This window comes from Falco peregrinus, chromosome 7 (assembly GCF_023634155.1).
Source record: "Falco peregrinus isolate bFalPer1 chromosome 7, bFalPer1.pri, whole genome shotgun sequence".
Classification (NCBI taxonomy): Eukaryota; Metazoa; Chordata; class Aves; order Falconiformes; family Falconidae; genus Falco; species Falco peregrinus.
In genome coordinates this window covers 29,452,806-29,472,557 of record NC_073727.1, presented here as the reverse complement: position 1 = coordinate 29,472,557, position 19,752 = coordinate 29,452,806, and the positions used below count along the sequence as shown (strand labels likewise).

At 39.9% G+C, this 19,752-nt stretch overlaps 1 protein-coding gene across 7 annotated transcripts in view; it reads right to left on the bottom strand.

Moving 5' to 3' along the window:
* The window catches only part of DSE (dermatan sulfate epimerase), a 37,804-nt gene that overhangs the window by 11,169 nt on the left and 6,883 nt on the right, over positions 1–19,752 (bottom strand). For 6 of the 7 annotated variants that reach the window (XM_055810508.1, XM_055810507.1, XM_055810511.1 and 3 more), the window contains exon 3: positions 11,366–11,834. In XM_055810508.1, coding sequence (XP_055666483.1) covers positions 11,366–11,834 — 469 coding nt within the window. Of the gene's footprint in view, positions 1–11,365; positions 11,835–19,752 lie in introns of those variants that run through there. The other variant, XM_027795767.2, reaches the window with a different exon arrangement.

Sequence of the window (19,752 nt, the reverse complement as noted above, 5' to 3'; positions counted from 1 at the left end):
ATACGCCAATTAATTGAGTTTCACCTACTTATTTTCTCCATTACTGTACTGAGGTGTGTATGTCTTATGCCTCTGAAGTTAGGCAATTCATGCTTAATTTTAACACAGTAGTAAGCTACTTACCAAGTCTCTGAGACCATTTTTTTTCTTTCCTAAGTAGGGACAACATTAAGCTTCAAAGCTCATTAATTTTATTAGATTAAGTTGTTAAACATTAAAACAGTGCTTGCAATATTCTGTGTTTCCCTAAGAGAAACAGATATGCAGAATATTGATTGTACAGAAATGGAATCTATTTATCTGAAGCAATGTTCACATCATTTTTGCAAGAAAGTACTATCTCAGAGTTTACACTCCTCTAAAATCCTGTAACAACTTTCTTCTTTTCTGAAGGAGCCAAATGTTGATAAATTTCTGGTGGCTATGCAACTGAAGTTGTCTTTAAAGAAAGTGTAATAAAACACACTATGTTGCTTCTTCATTTCCCAAATGCATTCAATAGAAGTAGAAATGATTAAATTTACTTTCATGAGTACAGTTCAAATTAACATACTTAATAGCATTAAAAAATAAAATAGAGGCAAAATGATGCCACTAATCAAAATTAATGTCTAGGAACTACCTGCTTGTACCCAATGATTACACTGAACTTAGCAAAATAGTAGATTTGTACCAAGATAATTCATAATGGAGGTGGAGGTATTGTAGAACAAATATTTCTCTTAAATAAAGCATATATTGTGAATCAAAGACTTTAGTTTTGCAGTACTGACAGTACTTTCTGGCCACGGTTCTAAAGAAAAGGAAATGTGAAGGAATATATGATGAAAAAAAGTCTTTGATAAACTGCACAGTCAGTTGCTTTCATGGTTATCTTATTTCCCTTTCTCTGCAATATATTTTTAATTACAGAAATTAATTTTAAATTGTTGAGATGAGAGAATATCCTACTGCAATCAATAGGGATTGTGTTGTGCTCCTGAAGATGTGCACCTTCTAGCTTCAACTATTCTATGACTCTACAAATATAATTTAATCTTAATTTGTGTAAGCAATAGTGTGAACTGATAAGAAAAAATACCAAAAGTGCAAGATTTAAAAAAAATCTTCATTCTGCTATAGGAGCATTTATTTGCATTCAAAATGCATGAATGAACCACGCAGAAATTATGACCAACAGCCTAGGGCACTGCAACTATGGCAGAACACAACACGTACAAGTGAGAAAAACGACGTTTGATTTTTATTTCAGTATATCTAACACTATTGGAAGAACTCAAATGAACTTGGCACATTCATATCTGTAAAGAAGGAAAGCCTCTTTAGCCTTTTTGATTAGCTGAATTTCCAACAGTTTTAAGTGTTCACCTCTCAGCTTCAATCCCATCTTCCACTGAGTGAAGTTATACATTCACTTTTCCTTTTTTTAAATGAAATCTTTAAATACATGAATTTACTCAGCATTGAGCAGCAGGATTTGATCTGGGGTTTTACTGGACTACGTTATTTTATGTACACTATTTTGTTTCTTGGTTAATTGGCAGGCATTGACAAAACCGTGAACAACATTAAGACTGACAGCTATGAGTGTGGTAATAAAAAACTGTTAAAGCATGAGGAAAAAAAATTCTAGAAATTTACTACTTGTCTTCTCCACATCCACATCCACCTGCTATTCTCTGTGATCAATGTCAAGAACATTTCTCTGTTGTTTTTTCCTGGTTCAAACACTAAACTTATTAGTGAAGACTTCCAGCCAGGTATAGTAAAATTTCTTATTATTGTTTTCACTTAATTGTTGTGCAAAAAAATTACAGACCTGTACGCCAAAACATTTACATGTTTTTTGTACATGCTCATTCTTTCTGTATTTCCAATAAACTGGGAGAAAATGTAGCTGAACTGGGCAAGCAACTATTCTGACTCTCCAGATTTATTTATACTGTGTTACTGAGGCACAAAAATTGAAAATCTGAGTTAACTGGTTATTTGTCAACCTCAATTAATTCTCTCCATCTCTATTTCTGCTTTTTCATTTTTCTTTATAATTGAAAAAGCTCTTAAAATGTTTAGTCCTACATATAAAAGTAAAGTTATATTCTATGCTGGTTATATGCAACACCCTGGCACTGTGCTTGGGTATTGGAAATCATTTGACACGTGAACATACCTTTGACCAGCTATATCACGAATCCTAATTTCCAAATTATTTTTGATTTTGCTTTTTACTAAACTTTTTGGACATTCAGAAACCAGAGTTCAAATGTGTACAGGAATTATCCCTTTAAACACCTCTGCCTGGAACAATTACAAAGTAATTGAGGCTAAGCCATACATTAGGGGGGAAGAAAAGAACAATGAAAGAATCTGAGTTAATTGAAAACATTTAATTCAAAGTTCAGTGTCCTTATAACAACATACAAATTGCTAATTAGAATATGCTTAAAGCTATTTAATGATCTTTACCTGGACTTCATCTTAAATGGGATTTGACAGTGGAACTGATGGATTGCAACTTTCATTGTTAAGCTGTATGCTAACTTTATGTTTGGTTTCAAATGCAATGCTGCATCAAATTCTATAGTATAAAAGTGTGTATTAGTCTCTGTGGCACCATTTCTGACAAAATAGAAAGCACTCTTCTACACGGGAAGTGCTAAACGAATAATTTATAACTGCATTTAGGCTGTTGATTTCTTCAGCAAAAAAAAGACAACACCCTTCAGTGTAAAATACGTTATGTTAGGCATCCTAAGCCTACTTACTGGCACGGTTACCCACCTTGGGTTAGACAAAGTAATTCTGTCCTAACTTCCTCCAAATTGCAATTCTGTATAGTAAGGCTCATCTAGAACTTAACAGAGGAGATGCACACAAGTAATACAGAAAATTAAAGATGATGATTTAAAGACCCTCATTTCTAAACATACAAAACCACAGTCAACATCTGTTCTTAAAATTAAGCTCTCCTGAAGTAACAACTCTTTAGCTGATACGAATCAGTGCACCTCCATTAACTGAATTTCACTTGAACCAAGCAATGTACAAACAACAATGTGGAACATGAGTCACAAGAAGAATGGACAACTAGCAAGCATTAAATGCTTTTTGTATCTGAATTATACTCTCATTTTTCAAATGGATCTCCAGTGTCAGATCTGGTAAACAACCTGGCTGATAAACTGTGGGAAAGCATGGTACCACAGGCCTGCACTGAATGTATTACGTGAAAAAAAGAGTTTTCAGGGCTATCAGTTAGCTACTCTGCTCTGAAATATTGAAGAAAAGTTGTGTGTATTTATACAAATAAAGATTGGTAAAAACACGCCAATGCTTTGCACTGGAAAACAGTTATTTTCTACGCCTCTTAGGACAAAAACTTAACATCAGACAGTATGAACCCCAGGTTAGCAATTAACTGTGTCTGGAGACAGCAAGTAACGTTTACCTCAGTGCTGCACTCTTCGGTGTTTTAAAGGTGTAAGATGCTACAGAACAAGAATCCAAAGTAAATAGAAATATCTATAATGGATTCTTTAGTGCAGAGAAACTACTTAGTTGCAAACAAACACTTAGCAAAGGAAACTGTTCCAAAAATTCTAAAACATACTTCAAAGTAACAGCTAAACCATAAATGCATCCCTACAGATAGTACAAAAAAAATATTTTTTTTCCCCACACTTATACAGCTATACATGTATTTGGAAGAAGTACCTATATGGAAACTTGAGGTGGTTTATAAAAGAGCAAAAAGTGCTGAACATGTTTGCTGCCTAATGATCAAACTCCATAAACATCCAAAGCCATATGCATCATTCTGCACAAAGAACTGCTGTCTGGGCAAATGCTGTGAACAGCACTGGACAAATACATGCTTGGAGTGTTCTTTTAAGTTCTCTTCATCTGTGTCATACAAAATATTTTTGTTACTTCATTACAAACATTTTGAGTTTGATATAAATCCTCCATGAAGAAACTGGAGAAATAAAGAGATTGTGGATAAGGCTGGTATTATGGATAAGTAGTATGGTTTTCCTACATGTTGAGAATTTTAGCATGGTGCAATGTGGTCATCCATTTTAGATTTACCACCTTCTACAATGAACAATGAATCCGAAGGTGAGGTTAAGACCCCGTTCTTCAGTCATCAGTTTGTGATGTCAAGAACTATCATGCATGCACTGCATTGTCCAAAGCTAAGAGTGTACCTACCACCTTCACTAAATGTGGTTCTGTGCTCTGAGTAAGTATAGCAATTGTATAGAATTTTGGATGGGAAATAAAAATCAGTATTAACAACAAGAAAAATTGTGGTAAGATTACCACAACTTCTCTATTTCACGACAATATTCCTAATGCTATTAATGTCTCTTCTCTCAGTAGCAATGGTTTTCTGTATTTTCCCCTAATTTCTTTCTATTAATAACTGTTTCCTTATTGTAACCAGAATTATTAGCACTTCCCTAAGAAATACAATAAGGAAAAAAACCACTGTCTGCCCACTTCAAGGCAGGATTCAAGTCAAACTCTCCTGCTTAAGAGAGTTCCCTGATCACGGCCTGTGGGATATTTAGAATCACCTTTCCCTCACTTTGTATCCAGTTCTTAAAACCAAATGGAAATACATAGCAGAGTAACACTCTCTAACCTGACAAACAGAATGCCTTCCCAGGCAGTGTCAGATCTGATTTCTGGCCTCTGTGTCAATAAGTAATATGGCATCGCTGCGCACAAAATGAAGCATTAAGCACATCCTGACACATATATTACACAAGTAATCCACATCCTGAAGTTTAACGCTCCAGCGTTTCCCATGACAAATTACTTACTGCGGAGTAACTCTTGGAGGTTGAGGGCAGATTAAGCTAATGATTGAAGGAAGCATGCTGGCACTCCTCCTCAGTCAGCACTGAGCCTCTCACCCTCACTAGGTAGATGCAAAGTCAGTCAGGGCTCCCTTCTGAAGGCTTACGGGTGAAAATTGGTCCAAGGACAGCCCTCTACTGCATTTCAATGCACTCTACCTTAGACATGGTAGCTAGCTAACAGCATGATTGAGTTTAATGCACATTAAATGTCAAGTGTGGATGCAAACGTGGTGTGTAATGGGGGCAATTGACCTCTTGATCCTGAAATCAACTGTGCAATTGTACAGTCTTCCCAATGCCAATGGCAATGCCCTGGCACTCCACAGACCCTTGTTATTGTTCTCACCCACTTCTGGGGGAAAGAGATACAGCTTTAAACCTCCCGTCAGGCAAAGGAGAGAAGTATTCTTCCATGGCCAGAGGGAGTATACATACCAAGAGGGAGTATTACCTGCCAAGGGGAATAAGACCACCAACATTTGTTTTATAAACTAGACTCAATTTCCAGTATTTTTCTTACAGAAGCCTCCAAAACAAAATATTTTCTTGTGCTCAAATGGAATATTTTCTTCACTAACGGAAGAATAGCTTCCAATTTTTGTTTTGGAAAGAAAAAAGAAAAATCCTTGAAAAAATCTGTTTCATCCAAACCAACCTCTCAGCTTTCACCCTTTTCACGTTTTTCTGGTTGGCTGCCAAAACAAAACCCCCCGTATCTGCACAACCTAAGTGCTCAGTGATCTGCAACAACCAAAATGTTAAGAACAAGAAACGTCCTTGAAAAACTGATGATATATATTTCCAGTGTCTAAGGTAAAACATGGCAAGTTTACCCCTATGTCTTTACCAGTTGTGCTTTAGCAGCAACCACTGACAAGCTTGTGTTCATTGCAGCTTGGTTCACAGGAATACAGGGAAAGGAGTGGTTAAATATAAATGGCCACATTCATTTTATGGAAAAAAAGAGGCAATGTGTAGACAAAGTTTTCAGAAGTGCTAAGAGCTTACTATAAAAGCAGGGCTGTCCTGCTTAGGTGTTAACGAGACAACTAAAACTTTTCTCCTTTGGAAATCTTCATCTACTTTCTATCTTCTGTTCTCTGTTCCTTCACAGGTCTATAATCATCTTTCTGCAGCTTCTAAAGCTTTTTTCAGATCCTCTTCTCTTGTATTTAGCTTTGATCACAAGAGGGTCCTTTTCACACTGGGCTTGCTCTTGGTTATCAATCATGATCCTTCTGTGCTGGCATTAATAAACAAGAACTGAGTCTGTTTTAGTAGTTCTCAGTGCCATATTAAGCAGACACTGAAATTTAATTATGTTATTACTTCAACAGATTACCTCTAGCTCTTGTAGCAAATTTTTATACCAGGCATGCCACAAAGCGAGCTCCCTGTAGCACCACAGAACTTTAGTGCCAATTTATCTCCCAGAGATCCTATCCATGAAAAAAAAAAGTATAACAGAAACTCTTCAGAATCCAGCTAGCCATTGAATTTCAGAGTCATGCACAGCTTCTATTTTTAAATGCTGCATATGAAGAAGATAAAAACAGCATGAGGGTTTGATATTTCACTTACTAAAATAATATATATTCCAGATACCAAATTCATCCTCCTAGCCTTCCTTTTCTTCCTCCTTGTAGGAGACTATCTCAGCATCCCCCAAGCTTCTTTTATACTAACTGCTATGCTGCATTCTTATAAAACCCTCCTAAGTTTTCTTTGAATGTGACTGCCGGTTGATTATTGGGAGTCAAACAGATGTTCTAAATTTGTAGTGTCAGCATGGAGACTTGCTTTATTTCAACCCGGCACATGTGAATTTATTTTAGTTATGCATTTATCTACACATTATATTTTTGTATTTTTACTTTGTAGTCCGTATTGCTCAACACCAAGCGCTATCTGGATACTAACAGCAATAGTCCTATAGCATGCTCCAATACTTTTAACAAACAGGGACTAACAGAAGACTATAGGATTGCTGGTTAATAAGAAATAGCAGAATGGTCACAGATTTGTTACGCTAAAGTCTCCCATTAGCTTCTCCTTACTCGCTGCTATTCCCTTGGAATGTTTGCATGTGCTTGACAGTAATTATCTCCCCTATGAGACCCACAGAGCCAGGCTTACTGTCAAATCCCACACCTTGCTGCACATTGATAACATACTTGTCTTTAAAAATGGTGGGCCAACTATGTGCAAAAAAAAACCCCACAAAAAAACCCCACAGAAATCTCTTGTCTGGCAATTGCAAATGGAGACACGTCTGCTGCTGTAAGAAAGGTGCAGAATTTGTGAACTTCTAAGGCATTTGTTTATAAGGCAGGCTTAGTAAGAAGAAAGCTTTTTACTGCTTTGTCCAAAACACAGAATCTGACTGGACTCTTATTTCTGCACAATGTGTGACTCCAATTACATCACTCTGCTCGGTACGGGAACGGGCCGAGGCAGCATATGGAAAGAATCACGAGTACAGATTTCCTCGGCCAAAACGCACTTCTGGTGGGGAGTGCTCTAGGGGCCAGTCAAGAGATAAAATGCCAGAACACATCTATATCCTCTGTTCTCTGTAAAATAAGATAATACAGCTTAGATATAAGGACAAGCTTTCCCTAAGATTTTAGGCAGCATCTAGATATCAAATCCCAGGAAAACCAAGGAAGTTATTTAACACCAGCTTTGAATCTTTACAGGCAAACCCATTAAAGTTAATATATTTTTACTGAAATATTAATGCACTACATTTCCCTGCTCTTGTAAGTCTCCAAAACATTGTCTGTTCCCATACTATTTTGGCTGATTGTTATAGTTAGCTATTAGCCACTGCCCCTTTGTTTATTTTAAAATGTAAACCTACTCCAGGATGTAGCAATTACAGATGCTCTGTTATGAGCAGCGTGCGTATCAGCATCAGTTGTTATGGCAAACAGCTTGAGGTCTGCTAGCCTACATGAATGGGAACTCACTTAAGGGTGTACTTTATTATGTGATACAAAATTACTATCGTAATAGATGAGAAAAGACAGAAGTGCTTAATTACATGCCCCTTCCACACATGTATCAATTACCAGTAGATTTTATCATATTTGTATCCTGAGTTATTCAACCATATTTGGACTACTGAGAATTCTCATTAATGTAAAGATGAAATTTAAAATGTTAGTCTCCTTAATCTTCTGGCATTCTGGGACAAATAACTAGTGACATTTAAAAATCTATTTATTTTATCAAACTACTGCACACACTACTAAAATAGACTCCTGTTTTCTGGTAAGGCTTAAATTTTATTTAATATCACCACAAAAATGAGAGGAAACTCATCCAACTTTTTTTTTTTTTAAATTCTAGAGCTATTTTAGAGTCAATGCCATGTCAGAAGTAAAAACAAAACAAACCAAAACCAGAATATACTGTCAAAATAATCAGGCTGCTAACAAGGAATCTTTATGACTGCCAGATTTAACTTTCCAACACACACTGATGAATCTGTCAGTGATAAAAAGACATTTTTTGGGCAGTTTACATCGCAGTTGAAGCACCTACATTATGGAGGAAGTCTAGGGAGAGAAAAGTTCCTTTGATTTGCTTATCTTACTGATATGTCTCTGGACAAGCCCTCTCCACTGATGACATAAGGAGTTTTGGCCCATGAGTATTCTAAAATTCAAGGCTCCAAACCTGGACATCATCAAAACTGCTCCTTCTTTTCACTGATCAGAACATGTGTGCTCTCAGATTATTTAATAAGGATAACATTCGTAACATATATCCAGAATGATATTTTTGCCAAAGTCTGAGGGAAACTAAACATGCCTAAATAGCCTGGAGAAATCTTTTTTGGGTTTTTTTTCTCCAATTCCACTACTAAGCATTGTGTAAGACTGTTCTGGCAATGTCATTACATGCCATAACAACCACAACTCTTCTATTTACCATGTTTGTTCTCCTAGTCTTATCCTAAGCGGGGAAGTGTGTGCAGTAACATGTTTTCTGGCACATTTTAGTTGAGTTCCTTAGGAAAACCAGATTGATTTAATCTGTCTGTCTACTCCTTCATGTTCTGAACCTGCTGACCTATTTCAGCAAAGCCGGAGTGGTACAAAGCTCAGAGAGGTTACGTGGTTTTCCTGAAAACCACTGCTGGACAAGGCAGAGATCTGTATTGCTGCCATCACTGATGGAGCCATAGTGTAAACTCCATGTTGACAGCATTCAGCCATAGGTTCTCAGGGGAAAAACAAAAATGGAAACCGGATCCACGTTTCTGTCACAGCTTTTGAAGAGCTGGCCAGTCGGAGGTTATACAAAGAGGAGCTTACCCCAGCCCTATGGCCTGTGTTTCTGATTTCATCCTCCTGTACTTCCCCTACTAAGCACAGTGCACCCACTTCTTTTGCAAAGCAGAGAACCTTGATTAAACCTTCATTGTTTGCTGAATGACATGTCTATATCAGAAGGGAAAGACAGGAAAAGCATGACTTCACTTTCACCAAGGTAACACAAGAAGCTTGCTTAAGAACAGCAGCAGTTTGGGGAGGTAGATATCATCAAAGCCAAATGGAAATAGGGCATCTGCTCGGTTCTGATCGGTATCTGGTCAGATGGGACAAAGGAGAGTATTACAGCAAGGGACAGAGGAACAACAATTAATCCAGGGCAGGAATCACCAGACAGAAGGAACTGAAATGAGGTTATTGAGACAGCGAGTGAGGCACAGGAAACAGAGACAGACACAAGGAAGTTCCACTACTCAGAGTATTACTTGCCCCTCTTTCTTACTCCACTAAAACAGACGGTGATGTTAACTATGTGTTTACACTACCCAAAGCAGGTTGAGAAAGAGTGTTGGAGCTAGCTGGAGTTAGTTGGAGCAGTCCATAGGTCCTATTTGAGATGGTTACATGTCCTTGGAGTCACCTCTGTACAGCTCTAGCCCTCTGCCAGTGCACCAGGAGAAATACAGACTGCTCCTGGAGGTAAGTAAGACTGAAGCTTTGTATTTCTGTGCTTCAGTGGAAGATTTTGGAAATCACCACCATCCCGTTGTGGCAATACTTCTTCCCAGCTCCCACATGCCCCCTCTTCTGTGACATGCAAGCAACTTAAGCCCAGCATGTCCCTTCTCTCCCACCACTTCTCTTGTTCTGGTTCCTGTATTTCGGTGGCATTCACCACTTTAATACTTGGTATAGGGGAACCCCAACACTGTAATGCCTTTTAAAGCATGCCCATCAGGAGGATACAGATCCCAAGTAATGCTAGCTTAAATCCAGCATACTTCCAATGACAATCTGTGGATGGATGCCATTTATAGGACAATACTAGTTGGTCTTAACCCAGAAAAAGTAAGGAATAGTTGGAGCAATGAATACTGTTTGAACAGCTAATGCTTATTTCTGCACTGACTTGAAACCTGACTCGGGCATCTGCTGAGCTGCTGCGACCACTGAGCTGTAAGACAGCAGCTGTGACAGAGGGGAGCGGTGCCCATTGCAGCTCCAGCTCACTGCTTTGGGAAGAAGCCACTGTCCTGGCAAAGCCCATGTTTCCATCCTCTGACCTCCTCACAACGGCAGCAACCCTGGACCACAGGCTGCAAGGTACACCAAGTGGCAGCTGCTCCAGGGGGTAGGGGAAATGCGGCTGCCTGAGAAAAAAAGGGCGATAAATTGCTGGTGGATATGAAATAGGAAGATGAGGAGGAGACTGATCCTGGGGTCCCAATTACTAGACTAACTCCTATGGTGAGAACATTAACTTCTGTCCCCATAGACTGTGGCACGGCAAGGACAGAGTGTGGATGACCACTCACATCCAGCTGAAATGAATCCAGGAGTCATGAAAATGCCAACTACTCAGGCAGTTCCAGTAAAATAATCAGATGGACAACTATCTTTATCATGTCCTACTATGTCTTAAGGAGAGTCCCAAGAACTGTACAGCCAAGTGGAGCTGCAAGTCTGAACTGAAGCTCAGACACATGTTAGAGCAGACTGCAGAAACTCAAGAGTGTAATTTTTACCTGCACCTAATTATACCTTTTCATAGGTCCCCCTTTTTCTGAATTCTTTCTAAGGAAGAATTACCCAAAAGATATGTATGAGTCCAAGGGGAAAAAAAAAGGAATGATTAAAAAATAACACTTTTAGCACTTCTCAACACAAATCAGATGTGAAACCCTGTCTTCTGATTGAGAGTAGTTTTGAATTACATATTTTTTTTTACTTTACAGAAATTAGGGTGGTACACAAAGGATCATACTCCTTCTTTCAGCATTAATTTGAAACAGGGTAAGTCCAGCGAAGGTGAAAAACTGTGTGTCACTGCTGGTCCAGATGACGATAAACGCACTCAGCAAGTTAGTCACTATTAAAGTGAATATTAAAGCAACTGAAATAATTTAAGTGATTCACTCATCCACTCACTCCTCCAACTGCAAGCAGTTTATACTGTAAGGACAACTTTAAAAAAAAAAAAAGACAAAAATCTACCAACTAGGCTGAGCCGCCATCCTCTCCATGTAATCCTTGGCCATGTTGATGGCCTCGATGTTTTCAGGGAAGAGCACACAGAACATCGCCAGAGCCCCAAGGTTGTTGCCATATATTTCATTCCACCGAGCGCTGAACTCCTTCGGGTCCCAGGGAGGAAGGTACTCCAGGGGATTAGACAGCATCGTTTGTACTGCCTCAGTCAGGCGAGCTGCAATGTGCTGGTGTGTGGTGGCAGCCTGGAGACGCAGAGCCTCCATGTCCCCTTTGGAGAAGTAGAGCATGGGGTAGCTGTCATAGTTGGCATTGACAAAAGGAACCATCACGTCCAGGTCCTCCCTGGCACCGCAGGCAAAGGCGAAGCAAACCGCGTGTATGAAAAACACACTTGGGGCTCCCCGTGTGTGAGTCCTCATCGTGGCATCAGATCTCCAAGTCTCAATGGCAGCCAAACCATCTTTGAAATATCCTATGGCAGATGGACGTGAAAGAGAGAGTTAAAAAATGAATCTGTGAGACACTGTAATTCAGGATGTTCTCTAGGAAATATGATTCCATCTAGACCTAAAGAACCCCACATACTGTCCAGGTGGCTTTCAAATCATTTCTATATGAATACTTTGGACAAAATACCTACTGAGCGATTCATCTGAAAGAAAAAAATCTGTACACTTTGAAGAAAAGCCTCTCCCTCCCACATCTTTCCCTCTAGATACAAGGCAAAGGAACACACTGTTGTATGCAAGATTTCAAATAATTGCAGCAGCGCCTAATATGAAGCAGTGCTGACTGTACTGGCAAGTGGAGGAGGGTGGGAGGGGAGGAAGAAGGGGGAGAGCCAAGGAACTTGTGCTGGCGGCAGCCAAGCCTGCGTGCTGCCTTGGCTGATGTTAGCAGCTGGAGAGGGAAGGACGAGGAATGCTGGAGGTTTGCACTGGGGTCATTTTATACTGCGCTTGAGGCCTCCGGTTCTGACACGTCCTCGTTTTCAGAGGAAGGAAAAAAAAAAAAAAAAAGTCAGAAAGAAAAAGAGAAAGAGAAAGCAGCAGAGCCTTAGAGAAACAGCTGAAATACCTTGCCTTCAGGGCATTTAGGGTTTTCGCATCATTATTACTATTATTGTTCTAGGGGGCTCTCCATTTTGCCTGTGGAGATTTACTGCCAGCTACCAAGGATGAACACTGAATTAAAGCATATATTTTCCTACATACACAACTTCTCAAAATATGCTCAAATGGCAAACCTATGCAGAGGTTGAATGCAAGTATTTAAACATAGTAAATTACTTCGTAAAAATTACCAAAGATCTAGCCTGAAGTCTCAGATAAAACATGACCAGGATCCCCCTGAGGAAAGCTAGCGAATTCCTAGAATTCTTCCGAGGGGAAAGGTTACAGAAAGCAGACCCACGGGAGACAGTTTTATGTAAATAACGAACAGTAGTTTTCAATTATTGAAAAGAGAAATAGACAGAAGGAAGGAAAACCTAAAAACAAACATGAAATATTTTTTTCCCATGGAAAACCTGTTTCACAGGGTTCAGTCATTAAACCTGTAAGAAACTGAAGTACAAAGTAACCTTTTATTTCTCCCCACAGCTCCCCACCTATAGATGCCAAAATTTTCTAACAGAAACTTAGGCTGCTAAAACCTTACTTGGAGACCCACATCCTGATTCAACAATGTCATTAATACGTGCATAGACAATGAGCCAACCTCGGTAAGACTGGGTCCTCCATGACTACTGGGTACATAGACTCTCGAGGTACTTGTTTTCAGCTCCTAAACTGAATTTGGGAGCAAGCATCTTTGGCCAAGAAGTACATCTTTGCTTATGCATTCCCGCCTAGGGTAAAAATAATATTGCATCCCGTAGCCGCCTATATTTATATATTACACTGTGTAGCATAATTGCTTTAACAGAGCATAATGAAAAATGACATTTTCATAGTATTTTAATGCATTTTGCAAGTAACTTTTGTCCTTTTTTGGATGTAAACCAGTCATTACAGGACACATTACGCAGATCACAGGATGGTTTATTTGGTAACACTTTTACTATATCTACATAGTCTCTCACCACATACATACATACAAAGAAACATGCACCGCAGTTTACCCAAACATACTCAAGTCTACTCGTATTCTCATCTATAAATAAGGAAACTATACAACAGTATATTTTGAAAGGAAGCAGGTAAAACTCAGCCAAACCAGCACATTATGTTTCAAAAAACGATGTCATTTTTTTAACTGTTGAAAAGAACTGCTTTTTCATAACTAAAAAAAAAGAAAAAAATAGGTTTTTTTAAAGCCTCTATGACCCTTTAGAACTGGGGGAAGAGGAAAGAATAATAATAAAAAAATATTTTAAAAAAACCCCGCAAATATCTAAAAAAGACCACAAAAAAATGCCTGTAACTTTTTCTGTGATGATTGTACATTGAAAGAAGTTTCCTGGCTTACACAATCAGAAAAAAATCCTGGCTAGCAGTAAGGACTTCATGCATTCTTTTCCTTGGTTTGATTTCTCTAAGTACTTCTGCACATCAACGAGAATTAAGCACACAGACACATTTAGGGATTGTTCTAAGAGCTCCCTAAATTAGGGTCTTTCTGACTAGAGATTAGGGATTATACAGTAAGGTTTCCCAGAACTCCTTCTTTGTAAGCCTGGACACACGTTTCCCAGCGTTTCCTCATTATCAGACACCTCCAGTGTTGTTTAAAATTCATAGTCCATATTTTAAGAATTCAATAGTCCCCTTTTTTTTCTCCCCTTATGTGTGTGTGCATTTAATAGACAAGGTAAACCCTTTTTTTACCTTGTACATGAGAAGCAACCACCATTCCACACAGTTTAGATTAACAGCAGCATAACTGGAAAACCGATCTACGGTATATTCACAGGCAGCACATTCAGAGTCAAGGTCTGGAAGAAAGTCAATAGGCAGTGACAAAAGCAGGACTACAAAGTCATTCTTATTTATTCTTGGTTAAATCATACTGACATCCTTCCTGTGATATGAAGAAAACCCATGGCAGCCACAATTCCGTAAGGCCAGTGAGCCCTATCCCATAACTTTGCAGGGCTCAGGCTGGTGTGACTGGTGGATGGGAGGAGGCAGCTGGAAAGGAGTCCACCTTCCTCTCCATGCAAACCTCTGTGGAGGTACCAGCCACACCTATGTGGAGAGGATCACCCAGATGAGGCCTCAGGGTGGCATGACTATAGCTCAAACTGTGCTACAGAAAGCGAGGAGAGAGACAGGTGTTCCACATTTTCTCATCTGTGATGTCCTTCAAAGTAGGACCAGCAAAAGTAGTAACAGAAACAATCACAAAGCTCCACATGGAATAAACATGTGGATATCCTCACCCAGATAGTAAGGAAATACAAATCGGATACAACCATGACAAACCACCCCTGCAGGGAGTTCAATTGGCAGAACTGCCTTCAACCATGCATATCATCGAGTCCTTCACTGACTAGGACCAGACCTGACCACACACTTCACTGCCTTACTGACTCATCCGTGCAACTCCGTCGGGCTAACGGGAATGATCACCGCTCCTCTGTTCAGTAGCTCTTTAGAAACTACACTGATGGATAAGATCTATAAAACCACTTCAAAAATTACCAGGTGGTTGCAAAAGAACCAAAGCACCTTCAGTAGAAGAATATGACCCAAACTGGTGACATTTAGGGATTATTTAGAATTCATTAGAATGGCATAAATGTACCTGGGGTGGGGTGGGGAGGTGGGGTGTGGAAACAAGCCAAAACCACTGAAGCAGAACACAAATGTAACTGTATTGAACTCCATACTTTGAGGTTTCTTTAGTTAACTTACTTGCATACTAAAAGCTAAAGAAACACATAGCACTGTTCAAAGACACACATACGAACCTCAATTATCTGCACAGCTTAGGTCAGGGGTCCTCAAGCTTTTTAACCAGGGGGCCGGCGTGCGGATGCAGTGGCAGGCAGTCATCTGCGGCTGCTTGGTTTCCCCCCAACCCCCGGTGGGTGTGTGTGTGTGTGTCTGTAAATACCGGGGGCCAGATTGAGGACCCTGGCGGCCGTATCTGGCCCACGGGCCATAGTTTGAGAATCCCTGGCTTAGTGAAGCCAGACTTGCACAAACTTGGCCACATAATCTCCAATTTACCAGTTGTGAGTGACCCTGCTACAAGTCTGATATGTGGGGCTCAAAAGAATAGGAGCCTGGGCCTTCTGATTGCTTAAACTGCACACTCAATACTATTTTTTACAGTTAAAAGAATTCCTTACTCTCATATTACACTACATCATTACCAGCCACAACTTCCAAGAAAAACTTTACCCAGCAACTCAACCTTTTCTGAAAATGAGGTGGTTTTATTCAGTTTGGAAACCATGATCTGATAAAGTATGAAAAATTAAAAGGAGTGTGAAGGATGCTTGCCCATGGATGAAAATGCTAATGTGCTTTGAAAAGGTTGTCACTTAGCATTAGACTGAAAGAGCATTTGCCACGATTTCCACTCCATTGCCAGCAGAAACAAACAGTAAAGAACAACAATTACTCTAGAAAAAACACACTAAACCTTAACTATTTCAGTTCTCACCATGTGCATCAATGAGTAGATGTTCAACTGCAGCAAAAAAACCCAGTATCGTAAAACCGATGCCAGTAACTGAACTGGACATTGGTTTATACAAACAAGTTCAAACAAACTTGGTTTGAGACACTATTTAAAAGAGAGGCCCCATTTACTTCTGCCACTGGTGCACAGAAGGGCTGCTCCAGCAGTGAGCGCAGAGTGGGAGAGGGGCAGCAGGACAGGGTGAGGAAAGGACAGCACCATTAGGACCATCAGCTGGCAGCACTATCCTTGAAGCAATCTGACCTTCTTGTGGATCACAAAAAAATAAAACCATGAAGAATCATGGCTTTCTGCAGTATCACTTCTAATAAGCCACTGTGCTTTGTGGATGCTTTTTGTTGGGACAACATTTGCATCACTTCTTAAAAAGCAGACATCACAGGTGTCTCTGCCAGCATCACCAACACCAGCCCATGACTCACCTCTGACATGGGTAACTCATCAACATTTACAGCCACGAACAGAAAAAGTGGGTTTTCTGGTGACTAAAACTTCTATGAACCGGAGGCATCACTACACCAGAGATTACTCAGGTTTCTGAATGAAACAGCCTCCCAGAGCCCAGGGCTGGGACATGAACAAGTCAGACCTGCCCATGTGGTCACACCAGGAGTGACTGTCACAGCGCACTGCTCTTGCCTATGCTCGCCGAGGTCATGGGCCCTCCTACACCTCACCACGTAACCATCGAGGAGGCCACGGGCCCTCTTCTACTTCATGGCGTGACCCGCTGAAGTCACCTCACTGTGTACCCTGGGGAAGGCTAACACTCAAACAGGAACAGGAGTCTCCAGCCAGAAGGTGGTGGACGGAATTACACCCTCAGTGAGAGGTGGGTTTCCTACTCGCATACTGTCTTCTTCTAGATTGCTCAGGAGATGCTGCAGGCAAACTCCTGGCATCTCTACTGTTGACATGCTGGCTTTCCTCTGAATGCCCCTGCAAAGCACGTAGCTGCCTTTAGAGAAGCCCTGACACTCAGCTTGGGTATCCCACCTCTATGCCTGTAAGAAAAAAATTAGTATATTTAAACTACTTTAAAACTCAGAATTACCATTTAAAGACTTATCTCCACAGATTCTACAACTTTTTGTCTTCTTTTGGGCAGCTCCGGTTTTCCACAAAGGCTACAGTTCTCATTATTGCTACCCCAATTACCTCCACAAGTGTTTGGGTAAGAACTGTGTTCAAATATTTAATGGAAAAATCTGTTCCACCATACTGACAAAAAGCAAATCTTCAGGTTCAGCCTACAAACTTTTACAATAGACAATGACCAGTGAATCAGCAAGGACTTAACTTTCACAATTTTTCTGCATCACTTCTTGATAAATTATTGAAAGTGAAAGCAACCTTTTCTACTCAATTATTTTTTTTTTTTGCAATTTTTTTTATTTTGCAAACAGATTTAGAAACGGGAGAGCAAAAGTCCTCTAACTGAATCCAATGACATTTAAGTACTAAAAAACATGGGCTAAGTCTACAAAACCAGAAAGGTGGAAGGGTCAGTAGAAACAAACTCCCATACATATTGCCATTTGGTTCCTACTGACTCACAGAAACATACCTGATACAGCAAAATTAGGTAGCAAATGAGTTGGGATCAAGGAATATATACTTATTTTTGTACTGTAACAATCACAATAAAACTACTGACCAAAGTATAATTCCCACACCAGCAAGCAGTACTGCCAAGTCCCTTCAAAGCTGCAGGGCTGGACAACAGTGCAAGGAACTCCCACGTTTCAAAGTAAGAGCAGTCGGGAGTCCTTCCACCCACCTTTTGGTCAGCGAGATAAAACCACGGACCATCTATCTCTCCAACAAAAATGCTGGGAACCTATAAAAATCACTGCTTACAACTTCAAAAATACCTACTATGACCTTAACCACCAGGGGACATTACTTCATTTCTTCCTCTGATTTTTTCACTACGAGAAATATGCTACATCACAATTATATAATGTCAAAGGTATTTAAAAGCTTAAATACTGAAATCCCAAATATAATTCAGAATCAAAAATACAATAAATCAAGTACAGCTCAGGTACCCAGGTGTTAGTATTGCACTTGTTCTGAAGTGATCTGAAACACCCTGAAAGAAGCGTTGTATCAACTTATATGCCTGAATAACAGCTGTGCTATGAAAATTACAAAGGCAACCAGAAACAAGCAGTTCCTATAGGAATTATCAGCATATGACATCATGTCAGCAGTCAAGATTTAAACTTGCATCTGTCCTTTGATCTATGCACAAAATTCAATGGTTCTATTCAGAGCAGTACACAGCAGTGTGAGACCATCATTCTGGGAGAATGGAGGGTTGCATTCATTCACCACCATGCTACAGACAGGACAGCAACTGCAAAGTATTTTTATAAGTTTACAGTAGGATGCATAAAGTATCTGCGATGGAAGTTTCATCTCTTAATTCCTTTCATTTAAAAGCTTATTTGTCTATTTTACTACTGTAGGTATGAATTAATGGGGCATACACACATGCACATTGAATGCACAGCCTTCTCTCTGCCTCAAGCTAAAACAAGATCCAAATTGTCTGCATGCCCAAACCATAATCCAGGAATTTGGAATTTTATTCTATTTTATAATGTATCCTACTATATAAATGCTTTCTCAATAATTTTTTGGCTGCGCTAACATTACTATCCCTTACTGGGATCTTTTATTCCACACTTCACTGTACAGAGTGAGTAAGGAAGTAATTTTGTATCCAGAATCCTGAAGTTGATCATTCCCAACCAGTACAGGCATGCCTGTCAAGGCATCTACGTTCAGTGAATAAAAATTCAGTCATTTTTACCATCAAAGGCATAAAACTATAAGCTACCGCAGAAGGATTTCCTGTAGAGCACTGGCATTTTATCCTGAGCTGAAGTATTTTACAAGGCCATTTTGATAATTAAAAATACAGTTATTTTTTGCAGAAATGCTTTCAGAGACACCAACACTCACAGAAGACAGTTTGAGAATTTTTCTATAGGCCAAAAGGCTACATTAACTATGTTCATCTGCTCCATTAATGTCCCAGAAGTCAATCAAACCACTCATTCATCCACTCTGTTGTTACAGCACGTAGGGCATTTGTTGGTGCCTAGGACTATGATGGTAACACACACAGCAGAAACACAAAGCACCTGTAGCAATTTGGGTGGTGAAACAGTATTCCTTTGGCAGCTGCTTGGAAGTAAGGGATCTCCCTTGCCCATGCACACAGACCCATTCAGGGGGTCTGCAAGGCTGTGAGCCCTTCGGTGTGGGGTATCGGAAACCACACTTAAGGTTTCCTCAGACAGCAGCCTACAACCGGGAAGCACAACTGTGCCTCACAAGAGCAAGCGAGCAATGGAAGAGAGGATCCGAGGTAACAGAGACCGTGGACTCTGCATGGATCGAGTGGTACAACCACAGCACACAGGAAGGGCCGGGAAATCTTCAGAGTGAGATCGCAATGCCCAGGATGCACAAATAAAGGACTGGGCCGGGGGCTTGGGGGTGCGAATCATATATGCAAAAGGAAGAAGCCAGATTCATTGCTGTCAAAACAGAATTCCTCCTTGTGTCTAATCCAGCACACTCAGTGCTGCATGCCGTGCAGCTGCTGCCCTCACTGCGCAGGAGGTTGATTACAGCACCAGAAATGTCTTGATTGTGAGACCAGTGTTTCTATTTCTGACTTTAATTTCTATCCTCTTTTCCAACTAACACTTCTTTGTTAG